This window comes from Gymnoscopelus microlampas (genome assembly GCF_963454915.1).
Source record: "Gymnoscopelus microlampas genome assembly, chromosome: 18".
Lineage (NCBI taxonomy): Eukaryota > Metazoa > Chordata > Actinopteri > Myctophiformes > Myctophidae > Gymnoscopelus > Gymnoscopelus microlampas.
In genome coordinates, this window is record NC_139955.1 from 47,206,067 (window position 1) to 47,231,779 (window position 25,713).

The following is a 25,713-nucleotide window of genomic DNA, read 5'->3' on the forward strand; positions in this document are numbered from 1 at the left end:
GAACAAGTAACTACTGGTCCACAAGAGAATGAGCTCTCGTGGACCACAGCTTTAACAACAAGGCACTTCTCTGACTGATGTCTCTTCAACACTTTGAAACAGATATCTATGCTTTTATTTGATTGCCTTTATTATTTAGACATGCCATGATTGCTATCTAGAATATAGAGCTATTTAGCCATTAAGACCTGAGGTCGATTCTACAACTGCCTTCTAAATTATATATATATATATATATATATATATATATATATATATATATATATATATATATATACTACCAGTAGGGGTGTAAATGTATTTGAAACATTTTACAAATCATGTATGGGGGTCCATGGCACTAAATATCTTCACTATAATAATAATAATAATAATAATAATAATAATAATAATAATAATAATACATGGCCTGTTAAAACAAAGCATTAACCTTAATGGTTTTGGTGTTTCAGGACAATGATGGAGATCGTGTTCCTCATCATTTTAAGCCTGGTCTGTGTCCTCGGCGTGTTGGGGAACGGCGTCGTCATCTGGGTGACGGGCTTCAAAATGAAGAAAACCGCCAGCACTGTTTGGTATCTCAACCTCGCTGTGGCCGACTTCCTGGTTGCAGCGTCCCTGCCCCTGGACATCACTGAAACAGCTCTGAACCACTGGCCTTTTGGCAAATTCATGTGCAAAATTGGCGGTACCGTTTTCTACTTGAACATGTTTGCCAGCATCTACATCCTGGTGGCCATCAGTGTTGACATGGCTGACATTTGTGCATGTGGGTACGTGAGTCCAGTGGTTCAGGGGCCCAGACCCAGTGTCAGGAAGGCGTCTTGTGTGAGTCTGGGTGTCTGGGTGCTGGCCTTGGCTCTCAGCTCCCCTTACTTCATCGTGTTTGACACACAGCCCTCCGACCATGATGAGGACATCATCTACTGCGACCAAAACTTTGCACTCCCCTCTGGCTATGACGACGGGTTGGAAGGCAATCGACTTGCGGTCCTGACACTCTATTTCTCCTTGATAGGATACATGGTTCCTTTCCTTTTCATCATAATTTTTGTCTCATTGGGGTTCTGGCTCGAGAATAGTCGCTCGCTGGCCGGTCAATCAGGTCGCCCCCTCAAAATCAAAGCAACTGTTATCACCGCATTTTTCCTGTGCTGGGCTCCCTTTCACATCATGGAACTGATTGGTGTTCATCTCCTGCTGACAGAGTACAGTAAAACACTGCATCATGTGATCACCATCGGGTATCCCATAGCTGCCTGCCTGGCGTATCTCAACAGCTGCCTGAACCCGCTGCTGTACGTGTTCATGGGTCAGGATTTCAAGGCTGTATTCCGCAGCTCTATCCTAAAGGTTCTGGAGAAAGCTTTCACTGAAGAGCTGTCTCACACCAACACTTCCACAAACCCAGGGAGAACCACTGAAGATACTGCCTTGTCTGAGACCCAGGTTTAGGGTTGTCTTTGCATAACTTTAACCCATTCAAACCGGGAATGCATCTGTGTCAGTTTTAGATTTCTTTGGGCTATTCAAAAATAGCAGATATAAAAGTTCACAGGCTATGAACTTGTATATCTGCAATTTTTTTGTGGGAAATCGTGGAAAATGTGTGCAAATCGCTGTCTATAAAATAAGTAATTCTAAATAAAGTTTTGCTCTGAGTTCTATCTGTTTCATTTAGCAATAAAAGAAAGAGGCTTGTTTTAAAATCCTTCACTTCCGTGACTAAGCAATCAATGGGACCGATTTTGAGAATTGAAAGTGGCTTAACTTCTCTCAGGAAGCTCTGAGAAAGTTCCCCTTTCATGACTTTTCCTAAATATATGTTTCAAACCATCTCCGTTTTTTTTTTTTTTTTTTAACTCATTATAAATATGAAATACATACCATGTATCCCATCCCAGCCGTTTTATTTCGGCTAAATTGATCGCTCTCCCCCTCTCTCCCCCTCCCTAGAGCACTTTACACCTCGAGGCCCCCACAGAGCGGCCCGTAGACAGCAGACTTGCTGCTGCGCAACTATTCTATGTTGCCATGTCTGCTTATTATAAGCGACTTTGGGCGTCTTTCTATTATTATTATTATTATTATTATAATGATATATATAATTACATTATAATGGTAATACTTTTCTACTCCACTACAACTCAGAGGCAAATCTTGCACTTTTACTCCACTACAATTATTTGAAAACTTTAGTTAGGCTACTAGTTACTTTGCAGATATAAATATATTTTCATACTTGTTTAGATTAGAGCTTCATGCATGTCCTTTTGTAGATAATTTTTATTAGGTAAATATTTATATAGAAAGGTCTAACCAGGGACTGGGGTTGCAAATTTGCCTCGGATATAAACCCCATTTACAATGCAATGGTTTCATGCCTCACTGTTTTCTTAGGGCACAATGCATGCAGTAACATTTTCATAGACCTGACTGCTTATTTTTCTCGCAAAATTTGGCAACCCTTTCACTGCAGTGTACAGAGTGTTTGCTACTGGATCGCGCTGTTTTAAAATGCTGTGCCAACAGATGTGATCTACAAGCATATGGCTCGTCAGGCAGCGATTGTTTTATGTTTGTAGATCAGATATTTAGCGCAGGAATGAGCACATTTGTGGAACATATAGCGATGTGTTCACTTGTTACGCTGACAAGGAGATGAGAGGGACAGGAGAGGAGACGCTTTCTCATCAGTGTGAACAGCTGATAGAATGAGAGCTTTACGCTCAGACAATAATGTGAATATTATATAATATAATATTGGTTTGTCAAGAGATATCCATGTGTTTTGCACAATGGAGATCACGTAATCTAACCCTAACCCTAACCCTGGAGTCACGTAATTAGACAGTGGCTTCAGTGGTTCATATAGGCTCCATGTTTCACTGAAGAGTTTAATGTGTGACGCTACAGATCGCGCTGTTTTATACGCTTTTTTTTAAATAAAGATTTTACATACAGAATCTGCAGTTACCATTACAAGTTAGCCTAATTTTATAATGTTTGTGTCTGCCTACAACAACAACATTATGTGGGCTCACTGACTGCGCAGAGTGCAATTGAGATGTTAATGGCTATTTAGAAGACAATGGAACCCCCCACTGTGTGGGTGAGAAGGTGTCAGCTAGTCTGGAGCACAGAGGTGAGACAGTAACGAATAGGAGAGCTTGATTTCTTGTTCAAAATGACCGTTTTGCAGGCTGTGTGTTGGATAATGTAACCTCAGTCATGCCAGTGTTAAAAAGCATTATGAATGTTTTAAAATACATGAAACAACATTGAGTGTCAACAGACTAGTAAACAGTAAACAGTAAAGTCTGGGCGGGCTTTTGGCTATTCAAATAATAATTACATTTTAATGAGCTTGTAGATCTGCTATTTCATTTTAATCATGAACATTTGTGGAAATCTTTGAATATATATATATATATATATATATATATATATATATATATATATATATATATATATATATATATATATATATACATACCTAGGCTGTTTGAAAATAGCAGATCTACAAGCTCACAACGTGTGAGCTTGTAGATCTGCTATTTTCAAAAGTTTTGGTACTTTTTCTTTTGGTACTTTAAGTATACTTTGATGTCAATACTTTTGTACTTTTACTCAAATAATATTTTGAACACGGGCCTTTTACTTGTAACAGAGTATTTTTATATTGTGGTATTGCTACTTTTACTTGAGTAAGAGAGTACTTCTGCCACCACTGAGGTGTGTGTGTGTGTGTGTGTGTGTGTGTGTGTGTGTGTGTGTGTGTGTGTGTGTGTGTGTGTGTGTGTGTGTGTGTGTGTGTGTGTGTGTGTGTGTGTGTGTGTGTGTGTGTGTGTGTGTGTGTGTGTGTGTGTGCGCGCGCGCGCGTGCGTGTGTGTGTGTTATGCTGCTTCCCGTCTGTGTGGCTGACTTCATGCAACTCACCACAGACACAGAATCACTATGGCAACAGTAGAGTAAGTACATAATATAGCTCTCACTTCAAACTTCTATTGACCACGCACGCGCGCACACACACACACACACACACATACACACACACACACACACACACACACACGCACACACACGCACATGCAAAACCAGCTGTAGGCCTATGTGTGACACACAGGATTACAGGTGTAAAGAAGTGAAATTATAGTTTTTCTTGCACACTCCAACATTTATAATAATAATAATAATAATAATAATAATAATAATAATAATAATATCTCAGATGTGTGTAGTGCTGTTCTGTGGACCCAAAGACCCTCTACATTAGATGTGTGTAGTGCTGTTCTGTGGACCCAAAGACCCTCTACATTAGATGTGTGTAGTGCTGTTCTGTGGACCCAAAGACCCTCTACATTAGATGTGTGTAGTGCTGTTCTGTGGACCCAAAGACCCTCTACATTAGATGTGTGTAGTGCTGTTCTGTGGACCCAAAGACCCTCTACATTAGATGTGTGTAGTGCTGTTCTGTGGACCCAAAGACCCTCTACATTAGATGTGTGTAGTGCTGTTCTGTGGACCCAAAGACCCTCTACATCAGGGGGCATGAGAAAACAACACGCCGGTAGAAACCGTTAATAAATCGCATGTTCAGTCATTTGATTTGCCCGGCCGTTGTTGTCACAGTAGTGCATTGGTTCTCAGAGTGGGGTCCGGCCGGGGACCCCCAGGGGTCCTTGAGGGAGTTCCAGGGGGTCCCCAGCTAAATGATGTATAGTTAGGAACTCTGAGAGTGTACAAGTGGAACCAAATGGACCCGTTAGGGTCCATTTGCAACAAGTTTTGAGCTTCTAGATCGGCTATTTTTGCTACTTTTGTGTGACATAGAATGGCGAAAAAAGTAAAACATTCTGAGAGAGTATTGAGCAATGTGGCCCTCTGAAGTGAGTGTGGAAATATAGTTGCCCTCCCCATCATCAAAGTTGTCCAGTGCTGGTTTAACCAGTATGGCCAATTCTAGGGCCCAGCATCTCTCTTCCTCTGGAGTGGTTTTAAATGTTTTTTGAAAAAACTTATGTTGCTATGTCAGTGGTTCTCAATCTTTTTCATGTCAAGGACCCCCAAAATGAATATGTATTTGGCCGCGGACCCCCACCTCAAAATATTTTGTTCCAGGGACCCCCCAGAAGCAAAGATTTGAGTTAAAAATGTTCGCTTTAAAAATATATATTCAAAGATTTGCACACATTTTCACGATTTCTCAAAAATAGCAGATATACAAGCTCATAGGCGCTATGAGCTTGTATATCTGCTATTTTTGAATAGCCAATGTGGAGAATAATGCTTTTTAGCTCCAATCAAAAAGTGACACAGATGCGTTCCAGGTCTTAAAGGGTTAAATGTTTGGAAAGAGGACAGGTTGTACCACCAGGCAACAATATTGATTTGTGAGTTAATCATGTTCTATGATACATCCAAATCAGTGTTCCAGGGACAGCTTTATAGGCTTAATTGGCTCCAGCAGTTGATTTTTGCAAACGTTTATTTTTTTTGCATCTGTCATTATAGAGCTATTACATTACACATTATGTGAGAAACTAATAACCTAAATTGAAACTCGCTGAGCTAGTCAGCAACTTTTCTCTGAAGACAGCACAACACAACACAACACAGCAGAACGCAACGCAACGCAACGCAACGCAACGCAACGCAACGCAACTTAAAGCTGTACAGTGCAGATTTCAAAAAAACGATTTTTAGCAGCCTCTGCTTGTCATTACCTTCACTGCAGGCCGTTTGTTTATTACTGCGTTACCCAGAATTCCATTTGTTTTCACCGGAAGACGGAAGCGCTTCAAAAAGCGTTCTTTTAATTGTTTTATACGATCTGTGGATCGTTTCTCTTAGCCAGTGGAGCTTTAGTTACCGTGAGCTGTGTTTTCTTTTTTCTGTTTTTTTTCGTTCTTCAAATCATACAATCTGTTAAAATCAGCGTGAGTTTCCTTTTTGTTATTAGCTCCTGTAGTTCCTGGCCAAACAGGAAACCGGTGCAGTAGTTCCTGGCCAAACAGGAAACCGGTGCATTTCCGCTTCCATTTTCCGGCCAGATGACGTCATTTTCGCGGAACAGTCAACCCCGACCACGTTCAATAGAAAATATATAAATAAAAGGCTTTCGGGGGTGAAATTCATGGAGTGGGTGTTCTGAAACATTTGCCACTCACAAAAGATATACAATTTAACTTTTGTTTTATTGAAAAAGTTACCTAGCATTACTTTAAGTTCAACCTATCTTCATATAATTGGTCCTCACTAATGTTCATAGGGTTGTCCGTGTGTGTGTGTGTGTGTGTGTGTGTGTGTGTGTGTGTGTGTGTGTGTGTGTGTGTGTGTGTGTGTGTGTGTGTGTGTGTGTGTGTGTGTGTGTGTGTGTGTGTGTGTGTGTGTGTGTGTGTGTGTGTGGTGTGTGTGTGTGTGTGCTATGAAATGTGAGCTTACCATAATCACAGTAATCCTTAATAATACTCCATCATATTCAATTGCTTTTGCAGAGATATGAGACTCCAGTCACTTTCAAATTAGAGCACTGCAGAGGACAGGTGCGTGTGTGTGTGTGTGTGTGTGTGTGTGTGTGTGTGTGTGTGTGTGTGTGTGTGTGTGTGTGTGTGTGTGTGTGTGTGTGTGTGTGTGTGTGTGTGTGTGTGTGTGTGTGTGTGTGTGTGTGTGTGTGTGTGTGTGTCCAGCTGACGCTCGTTGACGCTCGTTAATGTTATAGGCATCAAGGCAATTATGCTTCTGCTCTGTCAAATAGACCAACATCTAATCTAAGATAAGTGGGACTCAATCATATGACCACCAGTGAGTCCCGGGACTCACTTCATTGAAAACCTATGTATTAGATATTATGTTGATATTATAGCTATTTTATTGTTTTAGATACAGTATGTGATGTTACCTGACAATTAGTTGACTTTTGGCACCACGTATATCGGTTTCGGATATTGCTATATTTTGATACCAATACTTTTGTACCTTTACCCAAACTTTATTTTTACATGGTGGTATTGATACCTTTTTACTTAAGTAAAAACAAATGTGAGTACTTCTTCCATCACTGCTTTGGAGGACAGGTCCATTGTGCTGTTATGAACAGCCCAGCATTGTATTTTATGACACACATTGTGTTAGAAGTTCCTGTAGTTCCTGTGCCTCTCCCATGGCTCTCTATTGTATCTCTGCACTGTTTGCAGACCACCTATTGTTGGCTAGTAGGCACACTTTAAATCTTTAAGACCGGGAACGCATCTGTGTCATTTTAAGATTCATTTTGGCTATTCAAAAATGTGTTCAAATCTTTGAATATATATTTTTTTCAAAGCAAACATTTTTAACTCTGTTACAACTCATGGGGGGGTCCCTGGAACAACATATTTTGAGATGAGGGTCCACGGTCAAATACACGTTATTTAAGTTAGGATTTAGAAGTATCCCCCCGAAGCAAAGATTTTAGTTAAAAAATGTTCGCTTTAAAAAAAATATATATCCAAAGATTTGCACACATTTTCCACGATTTCCCCCCCTAAATAATAGCAGATCTACAAGCTCATAGCTTGTAGATTTTTAAATAGCCAAATAAATAAAAAATAAAAAAATGACACAGATGCGTTCCCGGTTTGAAGGGGATATAAATCACTCCTCTATTGTTTAAAACGGGAGACTTTTGTTCCACAGTCTCCATGGTGTGTTTTCTTCACTAAATCATTGTTTCTCTGGAGCCTGTTTGTGCAGCGTTCTGAAATCAGCCTTTTGTTGTCGTGTCTGTCACAGCTGGCTCTTGGCCATGATGACAGATATTGGGGAGGAGACCAGAGTAAAAGGTAACACAAGGTGTATTTATTCAGAATCAGGCCTAATGACACAGTAACTAAAAGAAGGTGAACAAAACACCTTAACGGATCCTATGAGGATCTCTAATTCGGCCACGGTTGGTGCTGAGAAGCGCTCGCTCCTGCGGGATGAAATTAATGATTCTATTCTATAGCGTCATTTCGAACGCACACGAACGCACACACACACACACACACGAACGCAAACAAACGCACACAAACGCACACACACGCGAACGCACACACGAACGCAAACGAACGCAAACGAACGCACACAAACGCACACGCACGCGAACGCACACAAACGCACACACACACGAACGCAAACGAACGCACACACGAACGCACACAAACACACACACATGCGAACGCACACACGCGCACACAGTGTGCTTAGAGAGATGTGAACAGCATCCTGGGCCTGTGGGAACGGTCTTGATAATTCTCATACATATTCCATCCATATTTGAACAAAGTGCTTCAGTAATAATTGTCACATCGTCTCCTCCCCGATTGTTCCGTCTTCTCTCATCTCTCTGCTTTTAGCCGCTCTGTGACCTCGCCTAAAACACACTTAGTTCCACTCTCTGTGGTGGAAAAAAAGCACTGACATTTTTTACTCAAGTAAAAGTATCAATACCACAATGTAGAAGTACTCTGTTACAAGCAAAAGGCCTGTGTTGATTGATTATTATTAAAAAATCACACCCAGTGTGAGGTGGGCGGTGTGTGGTCATCACAAAATGACTCACTTAAAAAAAACATTGAAATGTTTTTTTTAAGTCCATACTGCTATTCATAGGGCTTCACATGTGTCATGTGTTTCGCTAGCCAATCACAGTCCTGAATTTGCAAAGTCAGCCAATCACATTACAGCTAGTGGTGATGACACTAGCTGTAATGTGATTGGCTGACTTTGCAACAGTATAGATTTGCATTGACTGTGGAAGGGTTAGGGGTGTAGACTGCGTTGTAGACTATTGGCCAATCACGGTGCAGGATTGGTCAGTGTCCAAACCTCACTTATAGGGCGGTTACACCGCCCCAAAAACATACATTAACCACTTCAGCTCTGTATACATTTTGAAAATAGCAGATCTAGAAGCTCACAATGCGTCGCATCGCGACGCAATGTGAGCTTGTAGATCGGCTATTTTCAAATGTTTTTTATACAATTGAAAACTTGAAATGGGACACTCTGCATAATGGGTACTTTTACTTTTGGTTCTTTAAGTACATTTTGATACCAAACCTTTTGTACTTTTACTCAAGTACATTTAGAATTCCGGACTCTTACTTGTGCCGGAGAACTTCAACATTGCAGTATTGATACTTTTACTTGAGTAAAAGACTTGTGTACCTTTTTTTTCCACCACTGCCATACTGTAGTCCGGCTCCAGAGACCATGATTACATGAAAGGCGTTGGACAGTTTCATTGCCTTCCGTTGCCTCTGAACTGAATCCTCCTCAGAGACGTTTATACTGAAACCACAGCTGACATGTAGGAGAAAAAAAAACACACACTTCACAACTGTGTGTGTGTGTGTGTGTATGCGTGCGTGTGCGTGTGCGTGTGCGTGTGCGTGTGTGTGCGTGTGTGCGTGCGAGTGCCTGTCCGCCTGCCTGACATGAAGAAAGCTTTTCGATCGGACCCAAAGTGTTTGTTTTGTCCCCGCAGAGAAGAGAAGGAGGGACAAGTTGCTGGGATATAAACCCCATTGTGTTTGGAGCAGCAGTCAGAGAGATGTCCCATTCATTCTCTACTCCATTACCCCCTCCTTCCTCCTGCTACAGGCCTTTCTGTAGGGGGGGGGACGGGGGGACGGAGGAGACATGTGAAAATCTTTGGCTGGTTGAAGTCTAAGTGTGCTGCGGCTTCCCGGTGCTCATGCCGGGAGGCCAGTAAGGAGAGAGTTATACAGTGTGTGCACGTGTGTGTGTGTGTGTGTGTGTGTGTGTGTGTGTGTGCATGCGTGCGTAAGGAGGAGAGAGTTATACAGTAAGGAGAGAGTTATACAGGAGAGTGTGTGTGTGTGTGTGTGTGTGTGGCCGGTAAGGAGAGAGTTATACAGTGTGTGCGCGCGTGTGTGTGTGTGTGTGTGTGTGTGTGTGTGTGTGTGTGTGTGTGTGTGTGTGTGTGTGTGTGTGTGTGTGTGTGTGTGTGTGTGTGTGTGTGTGTGTGTGGCCAGTAAGGACAGAGTTATACAGTGTGTGCGCGCACGCGCGTGTGTGTGTGTGCATGCGTGCGTAAGGAGGAGAGAGTTATACAGCGTGTGCGCGCTAGCCTGGTTCCAGGCGAATCTGCCATTGCAAAATAAAATGCCCATGGCAGATTAGGTCTGGCCCCTCTCAATAGAGATTTTATCTCTCTCCCTCCGAAGTTGTGAGGGACCAATCAGGGCCCAGTATGCAAATATGGGGTGGGTTTATCACCAGAGGCATTTTTTTAATTTTCCCCCTCTGAAATGCAGGTTTTACACTAATATCTACGCAGCGATATTAGTCTGGCCATGCCAGGCTATGTGCGCTCGTGTGCGTGCGTGCGTGCGTGCGTGCGTGCGTGCGTGCGTGCGTGCGTGTGTGTGTACAAGACCGGGAAGTATGAGGGGCCGTTCAGGCCTTAAATAATGAAACACTTTCACACACGCTAACGAGACAGTCTTATACTTACTACTGAAATGCTTTTACATTCAATTTTGAGACACTTTCACACACGCTGATGAGACACTCTTACATATACTACTGAAATGCTATACGTTCAATATTGAAACACTTGCACACTCACTACTGAAACACTCTCACATACATACATACATACTTTGTAAATCGATGCACGTTCATATATGAAACTTTATACATACTCATCTGAACACTTACGCATACATATGAGAAACACATACACATACATATATACTTCTGTGTCATATACACATGCATACGAAATGCTTGCACGCATACAAGTTAAACATTTATACATTTATATCTGAAACACTCACACATACACATATGAAAAGGCTGCATGTATATTACTGAACACTTGTACATTTACAACTGAATTTCTTGTATATTATTACAAACTAAAATGAAAACTTTAGATGTATGTGCAAGCCTTTCACATGTATTCATACGAGTCATTTCAGTAGAATAAATTCAATAATATATATACACATAATTTCAGTGATATGTATAAGTGAGTTCAGTATAATGTATAAAAGAGTTTCACATGTATTCATACAAGTGATCTAAGTAGTATGTATAAATGATTATATGTTTTTTTCCCCTGTTTTTTAAAACCTTATGAAGTCAATGCAAGCTTCCACATCAAAGACGAAATTTCGTGGAGCGAAAATGCGTCTTTTATTTATTCGGACAGCAGTCGTATTTTGTGGAAATTCGCTGGTGACTGCTACACCTCTGACCAATCAAAATGTATTTATGTAGGCCTATTCATGTTATTAAATAATCTAGTATAGGCCATCCCATTGGATGAGCGCATTGGTGCTCAAAATGGGGTCCGGGGACCCCCATGGGGGGTGATGTGGGGGTCAGGTTTTTTTCATAACCCGCCCCGCCACGGAGCACAACAAAACAATATATATATCAACGGCCCGAGAGAGAGAGAGAGAGAGAGAGAGAGAGAGCGAGAGCGCGAGAGAGAGAGAGACCCCCTCGCATCACTACCAGGGTCCGACATCAGAGAGAGAGAGAGAGAGAGAGCGTGCGTGCGTGCGTGCGATCGAGAGAGAGAGAGAGACCCCCTCGCATCACTACCAGGGTCCTACATCAGAGAGAGAGAGATAGAGAGAGAGAGAGAGCGTGCGTGCGATCGAGAGAGAGAGAGAGAGAGAGAGAGAGAGAGAGAGAGAGAGACCCCCTCGCATCACTACCAGGGTCCTACATCAGAGAGAGAGAGAGAGAGAGAGAGAGAGAGAGAGAGAGAGAGAGAGAGACCCCCTCGCATCACTACCAGGGGAGTAGTGGGAGTGGGAGTGTTCTGGGGGTCCCTAGCAGTATAACCACTTAAACCATATATAGGCGGGATAAATGGCAAACAGCCTTTATCAGCTATTTGAAAATATCCAATCTACAAGCTCACAATGTAATGCATTGTGAGCTTGTAGATCTGCTATTTTCAAAAACATTTGACAAATTTGTGAAAAACACCATAAATATTATATAGTGGTCCCTGGCACTAACCTCGTGGTTGGACTGGACATGGATACAGTCAGTCAGTGGAGAAAAAAAGTACTCACATTTTTACTTTAAGTAGGCTATCAATACTGCAATGTAGAAATACTCTGTTACAGGGTTTTTTTCAGGTTTTTTTTTTCTTCATTTCATGCCCCACCAGAGACAGACAGACAGACAGACAGACAGACAGACAGGCACCCGCCCGCCCCGCGCTGCCGCGCATCACTACCAGGGGGGTCCTTGGAAGTGTTCTGGGGGTCCCCAGCAGTTTAACCACTTCAACCCATATAGCCTACATCAGCTATTTGGGGTCAGTGCGGACCCGTTCGGTGCCCCCCGGGACGGTTTTGTCAACGGGGGGGAATCTTTTTGGTGCCACTAACATTAATCTTTTATTTTTATTTATTGTATATCTGCTATTTTTGAATAGCCAACATATAGCCTACAATATGGATAAAGGGGTGAAAATGTATTAAAACCTTTTGCTGGGGACCCCCTCAAGGACCATGGTTGAGAACCACTGATTTAAAGGAAATGGCTGTAATGACAATACAGGGGCAGTTCTATAACTTATCCATTAATTTAGATTAAATAGAGTAGAGCAGGGGCTTCAACAGGGGGTCCTCAGAGTTACTACAGGGGGTCCGCCAAATCATTGTGTGATATGATTTTTTTTTTTTTTTTTTACATCAACCACTTGAACCCTAGCAGCCTAAAAAAGCAGATCTACAAGCGTCACGTTTCAACTGCGCGGACGGTGTCACACGCAAACGCGTTACCTAAAGAATTCGGTCGGAGTCTTTTTTACCCCCGGTATCAGTAGCGGGGGGCGAGGGTTAGGACGGAGGGGAATTCATGTCATGGCATCAGGCCAGGGTTCATTAGTGAGGAAAATGGAATACATTTTTTTTTTAAAGGTTCAGTTGAACGTTTGAGAACCTTCAAAAAGCAGGTTTTTGAGGGATTATTTTTATTTATTATTTATTTTATTTCTAAAGGAAAAATTGTAATAGAATTTTTATTATCAAATAAATTGATTAAACACTTGTACAAAGGTGTTGTGTAAAATAACAACATGTCCCAAAAATATAAAAAGTTACTCCTAAGGCTATCATATAATGATTTACTTATATTGACTGTATCAATAGCTGTTTCACTCATGATACAATGTCTCTTTTTTATAATATTTTATAATATAAAAGTTTATAATATTTAGAGAAATTCTAAGTTTGTGGCCTACTTAGGCTGTTGTGAAAGTTTAATATTAAGAGAGATTCTAAGTTTCAAAGTAGTGGTGAATTAGGCAACTGGATATTTATTATAGTTGCACTGTTTCCTTTAAAGTTTAATGCACGTCTCCTATAGAGTTAAAAGCGGACGTCTCCCCACCCCCGCCTCCGCCCCCCGCTACTGGGACCGGGGGTAAAAAGACGTTTGCATGCTGCATGCTCTGCATGTCTTCTCCTTCTTATCTTCTCCTTCTCTCTGGAAATTTCTTCCTGGTGTACGCGCGCACCTGCCTGTGCCTTCCGGTGTTAATGAAACCACTTCCATATGCTACTGAGATTTCTTGTATGCATACATGTGAAATGATTGTATACATAATAGTTAAATGATCTATACATGCTATTGTAATGATTTATATATACTATCAAAATTACTTATATACATCACTGATATTACTTGTATGAATACATGTGAAATTATCTGTACATGCTTTAAAAATGTTGTATATATACACTATTGAAATCATTTATACATACTACTTAGATCACTTGTATGAATACATGTGAAACTCTTTTATACATTATACTGAACTCACTTATACATATCACTGAAATTATGTGTATATATATTATTGAATTTATTTATACATACTACTGAAATGACTCGTATGAATACATGTGAAAGGCTTGCACATACATCTAAAGTTTTCATTTTAGTTTGAAATAATATACAAGAAATTCAGTTGTAAATGTACAAGTGTTCAGTAATATACATGCAGCCTTTTCATATGTGTATGTGTGAGTGTTTCAGATATAAATGTATAAATGTTTAACTTGTATGCGTGCAAGCATTTCGTATGCATGTGTATATGACACAGAAGTATATATGTATGTGTATGTGTTTCTCATATGTATGCGTAAGTGTTCAGATGAGTATGTATAAAGTTTCATATATGAACGTGCATCGATTTACAAAGTATGTATGTATGTGAGAGTGTTTCAGTTTCAGTAGTGAGTGTGCAAGTGTTTCAATATTGAACGTATAGCATTTCAGTAGTATATGTAAGAGTGTCTCATCAGCGTGTGTGAAAGTGTCTCAAAATTGAATGTAAAAGCATTTCAGTAGTAAGTATAAGACTGTCTCGTTAGCGTGTGTGAAAGTGTTTCATTATTTAAGGCCTGAACGGCCCCTCATAGGGAACGCATCTCTGTAACCACTTTAACCATTATCTTATATAATATAAGATTATATAAGATAATATAAAAAGAAAATGAACATTTTGTGCAATTCTTTGAATATATATTTAGTTTTTTAAAGCAGTTTTTTTAAACTCAAATCTTTATTTCTGGGGGGTCTGGAACAACATATTTTGAGATGCTGCCAAATACATATCATTTTGGGGGTCCTTGACATGAAAAAGTTTGAGAACCACTGATTATTGCAACATGAGTTGAAAAATGTTTTAAAAATGTTTGCTTTAAAAATATATACAGTATATTCAAATATTTGCACACATTTTCATGTTTAAAAAAAAAAACATAGCAGATATACAAGCTCATAGTGCGGCACTATGAGCTTGTATATCTGCTATGTTTTAACAGCCAAAGTACAAGATAATGGTTTAAGTGGTTAAAATCTAAAATGACTTTTTGACGTTTTCTCTGTCTTAATGATTAATGTATGCTGTCATTAGCCATGGTAAAAGTCAAACTATAATTGGGCTCTTACTACAGACGGTGTCCTGGTGCGTTGACACGAGAGCGTTGATAGGATAGGAGAGCAGGTCTGTGAAGCTCTGTAACAGAAAGGATGGTTAGGATGGAGGTCCATATATGGACCAAGAACCATCACAGGATCTTTCAGAACGATGAAAACAAGATCAATGCTACAGTTTACAGTTTAGGCATTTAGCAGACGCTCTTAATCCAGAGTGACTTACAGCAAGCAAGGACACAAGATAATACATCATAATACACAAAATACATCAAATGCATAAAAACAGTAATCTAATAATAACCAATACATACGTAGTAAACCAAGAACCTATCATCAGCCTGTACATTGAAACTATACACACTATAGGATGCCAGGTCAACAATGACCTGATATCTGTCTATATAACATGTTATCTATAACTATAACTATATAAACTATACACACTATAGGATGCCAGGTCAACAATGACCTGGCATCTGTCTATATAACATGTTATCTAAATGACATTTTAGCCTTTGCATAATCCTGCAAGGTCGTCAAGACCAGTGCGTGCGTGCGCGAGTTCGTGCGTGTGCGAGTGCGTGCGTGTGCGAGTGCGTGCGTGTGTGCGTGCGTGCATGCGTGCATGTGTGTGTGTGTGTGTGTGTGTGTGTGTGTGTGTGTGTGTGTGTGTGTGTGTGTGTGTGTGTGTGTGTGTGTGTGTGTGTGTGTGTGTGTGTGTGTGTGCAGATCACAGTAAATCAGGGGTAAATAAATATGAGAAAGAAGAACACAGGCTCTTTGGCAAAGATCACAGCAGCCCTCAGGCTAAATGTCAGGATGTCAGGGAGAGAGAGGGAGAGAGAGAGAGAGGGGGAGACAGGGAGAGGGGGAGAGGGAGAGAGAGGGGGAGAGTTATAGGGTTCTCCTCTGTAGAGAAGATATACAGATGAGTCTTATAGAGAGAGATAGAGATAGAGAGAGAGAGAGATTTCTCCGTACATAAATAGATTGCCTATACGGACGGAGTCCATAACTTAGATGAGAGAGATATCCCATAATGAGAAAAAGAGAGGAATGGCTGGAATGAACGTCTAAGAATGGACATTCAGCAGGTCCTAGTGAAGACTAACGGTGAAACGCAGGACAGAATAGAAGAAAGAGAATTCGAGAAAACACTGTTTTTTTTTTATATCCAGCTTTGACACTCCTCCTCAGCTCGCTCTGTTTCCTCCTACACCTCTCAGGACAATACAGACTAAAGCTTATCTACACCAGAGGTTCCCAATCTGGGGGTCACTAAATGATTTTTTTGGGGGGTCCCCAGATGATTAGCTTGATGTACAACATTGTTTTCTCAACAGTAAACAGACCAACATACGAAGTCCGCAGGGACGTGCACAGATAGACTCTAGGTGGTGCTAGAGCACCTGCCCTTTGCCCTCTTGATCAGTAGTGCCCTTTTGAAAAAAAAAAGTTGTTGTTTTTTTAGTTGGGGGTCCGGGACCCCTAGGGGGTCCTCAGAGTTACTAAAGGGGGTCCGCCAAATCTTTATGTGATATGATTTTTCTTTTTACCGTAACCACTCGAAACCTAGCATCCCTTTTCTGAGGAGAACTTTAGCCAAAAATAGCAGATCTACAAGCCCACAACGCCTCGCGCTGCGAGGCGTTGTGGGCTTGTAGATCTGCTATTTTTGGCAAAGAGGTATAGGTGTAGAGGGAAAAAAGAGCAGACCAAGTAAACAAAAAAAAGTATAATTTACTTGAGCACCTGCCCCTCAAAATGTCTTTGCACGCCACTGCCAACATATGAAGTCCTGAACCAACATACCCAAAAGCAGTAACCTACGACACAAGGCAGGAATCAAAGTTCAGGAGGTTTATTTTCCAACCTAGTTCCCATAAAATGGGGATGTCAAAACAAGGACTCAAAATACAGATGGCATTCAGCCTAAGTACAGAACATAACACACTAACACTCAGTGGCGTGCACAGACATTTTGAGGGGCAGGTGCTCAAGTAAAAAAAAAGGGCACCTTGCTGCCTTAGTAGTGTGAGATTTATAGAAGAAAATTGCAACGCACATTTTGGGGAATTGTTAATATATTAGAAGCTTTTAATCCAGAATTGATCGATGTCACCATGGGCTACATACTGTAAACCAGGGGTCTTCAACCTTTTCAGACCAAGGACCCCCTAGCTGAGAGGCGGTGAGGGACCCCCTCTATATTGTATAAAATTGTGTTTCAGATAAACTTTTGCTGCTCTTTTTTCCCTCTACACCTATAACTCTTTGCCAAAAATAGCCGATCTACAAGCTCACAACGCCTCGCAGCGCGAGGCGTTGTGGGCTTGTAGATCAGCTATTTTTGGCTAAAGTTCTCCTCAGAAAAGGGATGCTAGGTTTCGAGTGGTTATGGTAAAAAGAAAAATCATACCACATAAAGATTTGGCGGACCCCCTGTAGTAACTCTGAGGACCCCCTAGGGTCCCGGACCCCCTGTTGAAGACCCCTGCTGTAAACTGAAAAAGGGCACTTCTGGTCAAGAGGGCAAAGGGCAGGTGCTCTAGCACCACCTAGAGTCTATCTGTGCACGTCCCTGCTAACACTGAACGACGACCTGACAACGAACTGATCAAACAGGGGCATACTGTATATATAGACCAATCCACAGACGCGCTGCCTGTAGCTGCCTGTAGGCGGCCATTGCTGCCGTGTCGCGGTGCGTAGCGTTGACACCGCAGCCATGGCTGCCTACAGCAGTGGTTCTCAAACTTTTTCACGTCAAGGACCCCCTAATTGACACTTATTACCCCGCGGACCCCCATTTGAAAAGATAAGCCAGGGACCCCAATAAGATAAGGTTTTTACGGCTCTCTAGCAGTGATTGTCAACCATTTTAATTTCAAGGACCCCCAGTTTGACATGCATTAGGCTACGGACCCCCATTTAATGGCATTTATACCTCTGGGACCCCAATTCACATTGTAAAACCAATGTTACTTTAACTCTGAGAGTGTACAAATGGAACCAAATGGACCCTAACGGGTCCATTTGGTTCCATTTGTACACTCTCAGAGTTACAGACCCATATGGGTCCATTTGGTTCCTGTCCATCATTTAGCTGGGGAACCCCTGGAACCCCCTCAAGTACCCCTGGGGGTCCCCGGACCCCACTTTGAGAACCAATGGCCTACAGGCAGCGCATCTGTGGATTCGTCACATAGACACAGAACAGGACACAGGTGCAATCAACAGACACATCAAGAGACGATAGGCTGAGGGACTAACAGGACACAGGAAGAGATAACTAATCATCAGCGGGAGGTGAGACAAGGCAGGAGAACAGTAACTGGGCAGACAGGAAGGCACAGAACAATACTACAAAATAAAGGTACACAACATGCAGGCCAAAAGGCATTAACAGAGTAACAGAAATTCAACTGGAACGATACAACAGAACAAAGACCAAAACAGGCCTAAAGAGTCCAATACCATATAAGGACAGTCAAGGGCTAAATAACAAAGTCAAAGTCCACGGCCCGAGGAGCGGACCGTGACACTTCTACTCGTAACAGAGTATTTCTACGTCGCAGTATCGATACTTGTACTTAAGTAAAACAAGTACTTTTAACACCACAGACTAATGTACATCCACTCTATACATATTAGGCTCTTTTACATTGTGTGGTTTCACTAGCTTTTTTTTAATGGATGTTTAAAGAAGTCTAATTCTAAGTCATTTAACCCTGAGAGAGGCGTCTAATTTGCTGATTTAGTTACTTTCGCCCTGAAATATTACAGTCAGCGTTCGTCGTATTGTCTTAATCGCTCTTAAATCGAAGGGCGCTCGTTCTGTATTCATTGTTCGCCTCAACGCATCCGCTGCACTCACTAATTGCATTGGATTTAGCATTGACGTCTGTGTCACATGGCTTAACCCATTGAGACCGGGAACGCATCTGTGTAACCACAGCATCCATATTTTATACTTTGGCTATTCACAAATAGCAGATCTACAAGGTCTGAACTTGTAGATCTGCTATTTTTGAAAAATTGTGAAAATGTGTGCAAATCTTTGAATATATATATAATTTTTTAAGCGAACATTTTTAACTCAAATCTTTACTTCTGGGGCGTCTCTGGAACAACATATAGAGACGGGGGGGGGGGGGGGGGGGGCAATTACATATCATTTTGGGTGGTCCTTGACATGAAAAAGTTTGAGAACCACTGATATTATAGCGACATTTGTAAATATATATTCAAAGATTTGCTAAAAATTAGCAGATCTACAAGCTCATGGAGCGGCACATCCCCCAGAATTACAGAGAAGCAAAGATTTGAGTTACAAATGTTCGCTTTAAAAACATATATTGTAGATCTGCTATTTTTGAATTCCCGGATTGACTGGCTTATTGGAGGCTCACAGGCTAATACAGGTGTAGTGTCTGAACACCTCTCTCTCATTTGGTCTGTTGACTCAGAAATGATTGAATGCAATATGAGTTGTTTTTGTTAGACCTGCGTGTGTCTTTAATAGTCTTTTAGAAATCAGTCCAGCATGTGATGTAATACCGCAGGGTTATATCTATTCAGTCTGGTAGCGTTTAGTGTGTGTGTGTGTGTGTGTGTGTGTGTGTGTGTGTGTGTGCGCGCGCGCATGCGCGTGTGTGCTTGTATTAGTAGTATTACTGGTATAATTATGGCCGAATTTGAGAAATAGGCCTTGTGAGGACTATAAAAAAAGATTTGGTGAATAAGTCTAATATAGCATTAGGAATGTTAGAGCCATTTAGGTTAGGTTTAGGGGATTGGAGTTATGCCTGATGTATTAAAATGTATGAGAGAGATTAACTTACAGTTTTCTCGGTCACAGAGAATGTTTCAGTTTATTCGTTCACCTGCATTTGTTTTTCCGAATTCCACCTCAGCACGGAGGAAATACATTTACGGCCCGGAGCCAAAATGGCCTCCCAGTGGCTCCGCTCTGCCTTAATTAACAGAGGGCTAGCTGGAAGCTGTCCATCTTTATAGCTGAGTCCAGCAATCAGTGTTGCATTTCAATGACCCAGACGGCCAACCCTTTAGTGTCTGTATGATGATGTTGCTGCTGTGTAAATCTCAGCGTCTATCTCTTGAGTTGTTACAGGGAGAAAAAAAGAAAATACCATCAATCAATGTCAGAGTGTATCTACTCACCCCGGGTTCTATGTTCCCCGCTTACAAACCTAAGCCTGCCTAAGACCTAGGAACTACGCCTAAGACTTAGAAACTACACCTAAGACCTAGAAACTACGCCTAAGACCTAGAAACTACGCCTAATACTTAGAAACTATGCCTAAGACCTAGAAACTACGCCTAAGACCTAGAAACTACGCCTAATACTTAGAAACTATGCCTAAGACCTACTACGCCTCAGACCTAGAGAGTACGCCTAAGATCTAGAAACTACGCCCAGGACCTAAAAACTATGCCTAACCCTAACCCTAAAAACATACCTCACCCTAAGGCAAGCGGGGAACATAGGGATGACCCCCAATGTCTCAAAGAGGGAGCATAAGGGGATAAAAAGGATTATTGACATATTGACAGAACTACTGAATGTGTGTATACTGTAGATTCACACATTCTGCGTCAGATTAACGAATGGCTCAGTCTTCAGACCAGTGACAAAACATGGAAAACTGGTACAGCTGCATAGTGTTATAGTCTCAGCGCAATTATTAAGACGTGAAGGTAACAGGCCACCAGAAGCCAGCTGTTCTGTCCCAGCCTGTGTGTGAAACGGAAACCAGTCAATTAAGAATGTTTCAGACCATCAGGAACTAGAGTGATCCCCACGTACACACTGTGGTCATGTGTGTGTTCTGTAATGTGGGAACATTTCAGTGTCATTGAGCTATAGGTTCAAACTAATAACCACCTCTTCTGGCGAGCGGCAGCCTAATGGTTAATCCCACCGTTTCACTGCTTTTCACAGGGGGGGGGGGGGGGGGGGGGGGGGTCACTCCATTTGTTTCCCTCTGAGGTCAGCTGTGTCTCGACAGGAAAGGAAATGCCATTTAAACAGAATCAGGGTTGGGAATGCAGCGCACGTCAAACCACTCTCTGAAAAATAAAAGCAAAAGAAAGAAGAAAAGCAATTACACGTCGCAATTTGCAGAGCGACTCACAAAGTGCAGGATCGATGTGAGAGCCATGGCGCGGACGACAACAACAGGGTGAGTGGTCAAGGAATCATAGCGCTTTAAGGGAACATGGATTATGCTACCAATTAAGATAACAAGCCAGCACCAAAGCTAAGTTGAAGATTCAAGGTGTTTTTGGTCACATATACAATTAGGCTACAGTTCATTGCAGCACTAATAGGTAGGTAGTACCTGTACGGGATGATGACCAATTACCAGTGGTGTAAAATAACTAAGTACATTTACTTTTTTTATTTTTTATTTAAGTAATGTACTTACGGACAGTTTTAAGGTATGTTTTATTTCACTGGAGTATTTCCAATTTTCACTACTCCACTACATCTCAGAGACAAATATCGTACTTTTACTCCACTACAATTATTTAAAAACTTGAGTTACTAGTTACTTTGAAGATTTTGATTATTATTACAAAACATACATTTACCACTTCAGCCCTATGTACATTTCAGCCATTTGAAAAAAAGCCGATCTACAAGCTCACAATGCGTCACGATGCGACTCATTGTGAGCTTGCAGATCTGCTTGTTTTTTCCAAACATGTTTATACATTTGAAAACTTGAAATGGGGCATTCTGCATAATGAGTACTTTTACTTTTGGTACTTTAAGTACATTTTTAATTATGGACTTTTACTTGCAACAGAGTATTTCTATATCGCAGTATCGATACTGTTACTTAAGTAAAACATTTGAGGACTTTTTCCACCACTAATAGGTAAGGTAGTAGCTGTACGGGATGATGACCAATTACTGGAACTCTTGACAAGCTGCTTTGCTTCAATGAGCTCATCCTGTGTCACAGTGCACACGCCTCCCTGGCTAAAGGAGGTCCTCTGACACCTTGGACGTTTGTCCTCTGGCTCGCCGTGGCCCTCATGTATCAGTGGACCGTAGAAACCAGCGCAAATCTCATCACCATCTCCGTGGGATTCACTACACTTCCACACAGCACACACGCCTGTCATTATGCATGGAATGGCACGCTATTTGCTACGCAATCCCTGATACCCAATCTGGGAACCCATCGTCAAATAAAAAGGAAAAACAGCGCCCTCTGCTGTTTTTTACTTATTCATTTGGCTCTGGGCGGAGCTGAACGGAGGACCCGTGCTCAGGGAAACCGGGGTTTTTGGTCTGCCTTCCAGCCTTCCACTTCCGGTGGTGCGACTATGTTTTCATTTCCACAAACAATATTTCTCCACGGAACACTAACACAATTTCTCCCAAAGAACATGGATCGTTTTGGTTATAAGCCCACTTGTTTCTATGATGAAAGAGCAAGTTAAAAGGTTACTACTGTAAAACTGTGTTTCCGTGGTTTTGTCGGCTCCGAGGACGCTATTGTTAAACGAGTTTCGATTTGTTTCCAGTGGGAATTGAGCAGCACACATGTAAATCACGCCCACTACATTTGATTGCGTAAAGCACGGCCTGCTTCCTGATCTGAAGGCACGCCCACGCCCACGCCAATGTGGCACGGGTTGTCAACACGGCTACCGACAGATCCAAGCGCAGCGATGGATCTGTTCTTGAGAGATTACCTGATACCTGACACAGACTCATCCAATAAGAAAATATAACACGAAAAACAAAAAAAATACGACCACAGTCGTAACAGCGCAAGTCCAGTCAACTACAAAGTGTAATGGTGTTAGTCGGGGTAAAGAGAAAAGAAGCAGCAGAGATACAGTAGTTAATTCTAGCCATCAAGATATACTGTATCCTAAACAAAAACCTGGATCATGAATTAAATGATACGTGTGTGTTGTCGGTTTCCCGTAGGTCTACGTTGTTGAATGACACGAATCACATCCTCATGATTGGAATATGTTTTGTATAATTGAACCCATTACAGAGCGGTGCGCACGGGACACATCCGGAACCGTACACTGCTGTTTAAAAAACAATAAAGGCATCCTGCGTTCCCACGTAGCCGTGATGCCACGTTTATGAGAGTTATCCTGGGGCTGTCATCATAATTTAAACGTTTATGGAGTGATTGATGAATGTGTAAACAGTAATGGATGATGTGTGGTGGGATGGTTACTTACAGTACCTCCAATCTCCCGCTGAGTTGGGAAACCTCACTCTCCACGAAAAGATTTGGGGTCATCCCTATGTTCCCCGGGTTCTATGTTCCCCCACTAAGGTTAGGGTTAGGGTTAGGTTTAGGTTAGGTCCTATGTTCCCCGCTCTCCCTAGGAAAGCAGGGAACATAGGACCCGGGGAACATAGGACCCGGGGAACATATAGGTATGGTCCCGTATTGTAGGCTAACTATCAGCAATGCAGCCAGTCAGGGTGTAAAAAATGCCCAAACATTTATAAGTATCCCCACATTGCATGAATGCAGGTATAAGGATTTGGCACATTCTGGAGCTTATCACATCAAATCCAATGTAACACTCACACAAGTAGCTTTCAACCAAGTCTATGAAGCTATTCATGAAATCTATATAAAATGAAATAAACATTTCAAAATAGTGAAAAGACCAGATCAAAATGCAACACTTGTTGAGCTTGTATATCTGCTATTTTCACTATTTTTTTTGTCACACTCATGTATCATGGAGTGTGTCTCCCTCCCCTCTCCTCTGTGGACTTAATTGAGTGAGTGCTTCCACCTGGGCAGCCAGCTGTGGTGCGTCTAAGTTGACGAGACTCTGTGAGTATATACAGAGAGGGTTTCACTCAGGGTGGTGGCTTTACCCATTCCTCAGCAGCATGTTCTTTTCTGCCATAGACTTGCTCCTGTTTGTGTACTATCCCTGTTCAGTGAATTGTCTAGAGAAGGGAATTTCGGATAACTGCAATGAACAGTGTTCATTAAAGTTATGAGATTACATTTTTCCCCCTCTGTAGGAGGGAAAAGCCTATCTTTGTACATTACTAGTATAGAGTTGTCTTTCTGTAGGCGGTCCCACGCTCATATGTCTTAACAGTGCATCTGAATGACTGTTAAAGCACTTGTTTAGATGGGCGAATGAGTTAAAATGGTAAATAGTGCATTTATACAGCGCTTTTATATAGATTGTGCATTACATTCACCCATTCACACACCGATGGTGGAGTAAACCATACAAGGCACCAACCTGCTCATCGGGAGCAATTAGGGGTTCAGCGTCTTCCTCAAGGACACTTCAACACTAACGCTTGGGGGGAGCCCCCCAGCCCGGGATCGAACTGGGAACCTTACGGTTTCCAGCCACTCTACCCCTGAGCCACTGCCGCCCCTATTTAAGCATCAAACTTAGAACATTATGTCACTTGGAAATATCCTACCAATGTCATATATGTCATATGTCATATTACACACAGTCAATGTGTATACTAAATATAATACTTTCATGTATTCATTATTAGTTTGTTAGCCATACATTTTGGAGTGATGGATACATGTGTTCAGATGCCTGTCAGATTGTCAGACTGTGCTGTCTAAGATGTAAAACATGAGGTGAGATTTGAGCTCAAGTCAAAGTGACGATAGAATGATAAATGCCGACCACTGCGGTGATCTCAGCGTGTATGGCCGTTGTTTTGGTCTGGGCGAGCTTGATAAATGAGGGCCGGCGTCTTTATCTGAAGCACCTTTCCTGTGTGTATCTGAGTGCGCAGGCATGCGTGTAATGTATACCGATACCAACACAGTGTGACAGTGATGAATATTCACATTTTGGCAGTTATAGCAGTGTCCATAAGACCTTGTATGTTCTCCCTCTCTCTCTCTCTCTCTCTCTCTCTCTCTCTCTCTCTCTCTCTCTCTCTCTCTCTCTCTCTCTCTCTCTCTCTGCATCTGATTACAGGAGTGGAGACAGTTGTGCAGGAGTCAGACAACCAGTTTTCCTCCAGTTGTAATGAGCCTGCCATAAAACATTTTAGCTTCAGCTACCAGATGGTAGTCTGTGTTGACTCTCAGGTTCATAGGTTGGGTATTTATAGTGCTCCCATCATCCAGTTATTACACTGGCCCGGGGTGCAGCCCCGAGGAAAGAAGAAAGAGAAAACAAACATACAGAAGGAGAAAACAAAAGAAGACCGAACAAGGACAACTAGAAACTCAGTCAAACAAAGCAGCACATCCTCCAAGTTTCCAAGTCAAGGAAGGACAATATTGGCCTACAAAGCAACCAAAGGTATGGCACCTGACCCCCATATACGACAACATGTCCCGCTCACTCAGATCAGCTAACACAGGGAAGCTGTCAGAACCTTCACTAGCACACCCAGGACAACACTCCACACATTGCAGACTCTTTCTCCCCTCCTGTTTCCCCAAACCAGTGGTGGAATTGTACTCAAATGTTTTACTTAAGTAAAAGGATCAATACTGCAATGTAGAAATACTCTGTTGCAGTAAAAGTAAAAGTCCGGAATTCAAAATGCACTTGAGTAAAAGTATAAACTATAAAATTATTGGCATCAAAATTTACTTAAAGCACCAAAGTTTTCAAATGTATAAGAATCTTTTGAAAATAGCAGATGTACAAGCTCTCAATGCGTCGAGCTTGTAGATCGGCTATTTTCAAATGGCCGAAATGTATATAGGGCTGAAG

General features: G+C 41.7%; 1 protein-coding gene across 1 annotated transcript in view; it reads left to right on the top strand.

Moving 5' to 3' along the window:
• Positions 1-459: 459 nt before the first annotated feature.
• The window catches only part of LOC311034117 (C3a anaphylatoxin chemotactic receptor-like), a gene marked incomplete at both ends in the record, with an annotated part of 101,567 nt that continues 76,313 nt past the window's right edge, over positions 460-25,713 (top strand). Inside the window, one exon of the mRNA XM_084041861.1 lies at positions 460-1,449. Within this exon, the coding sequence (XP_083897987.1) occupies positions 460-1,449 (990 nt within the window). The remainder of the gene's footprint in view (positions 1,450-25,713) is intronic.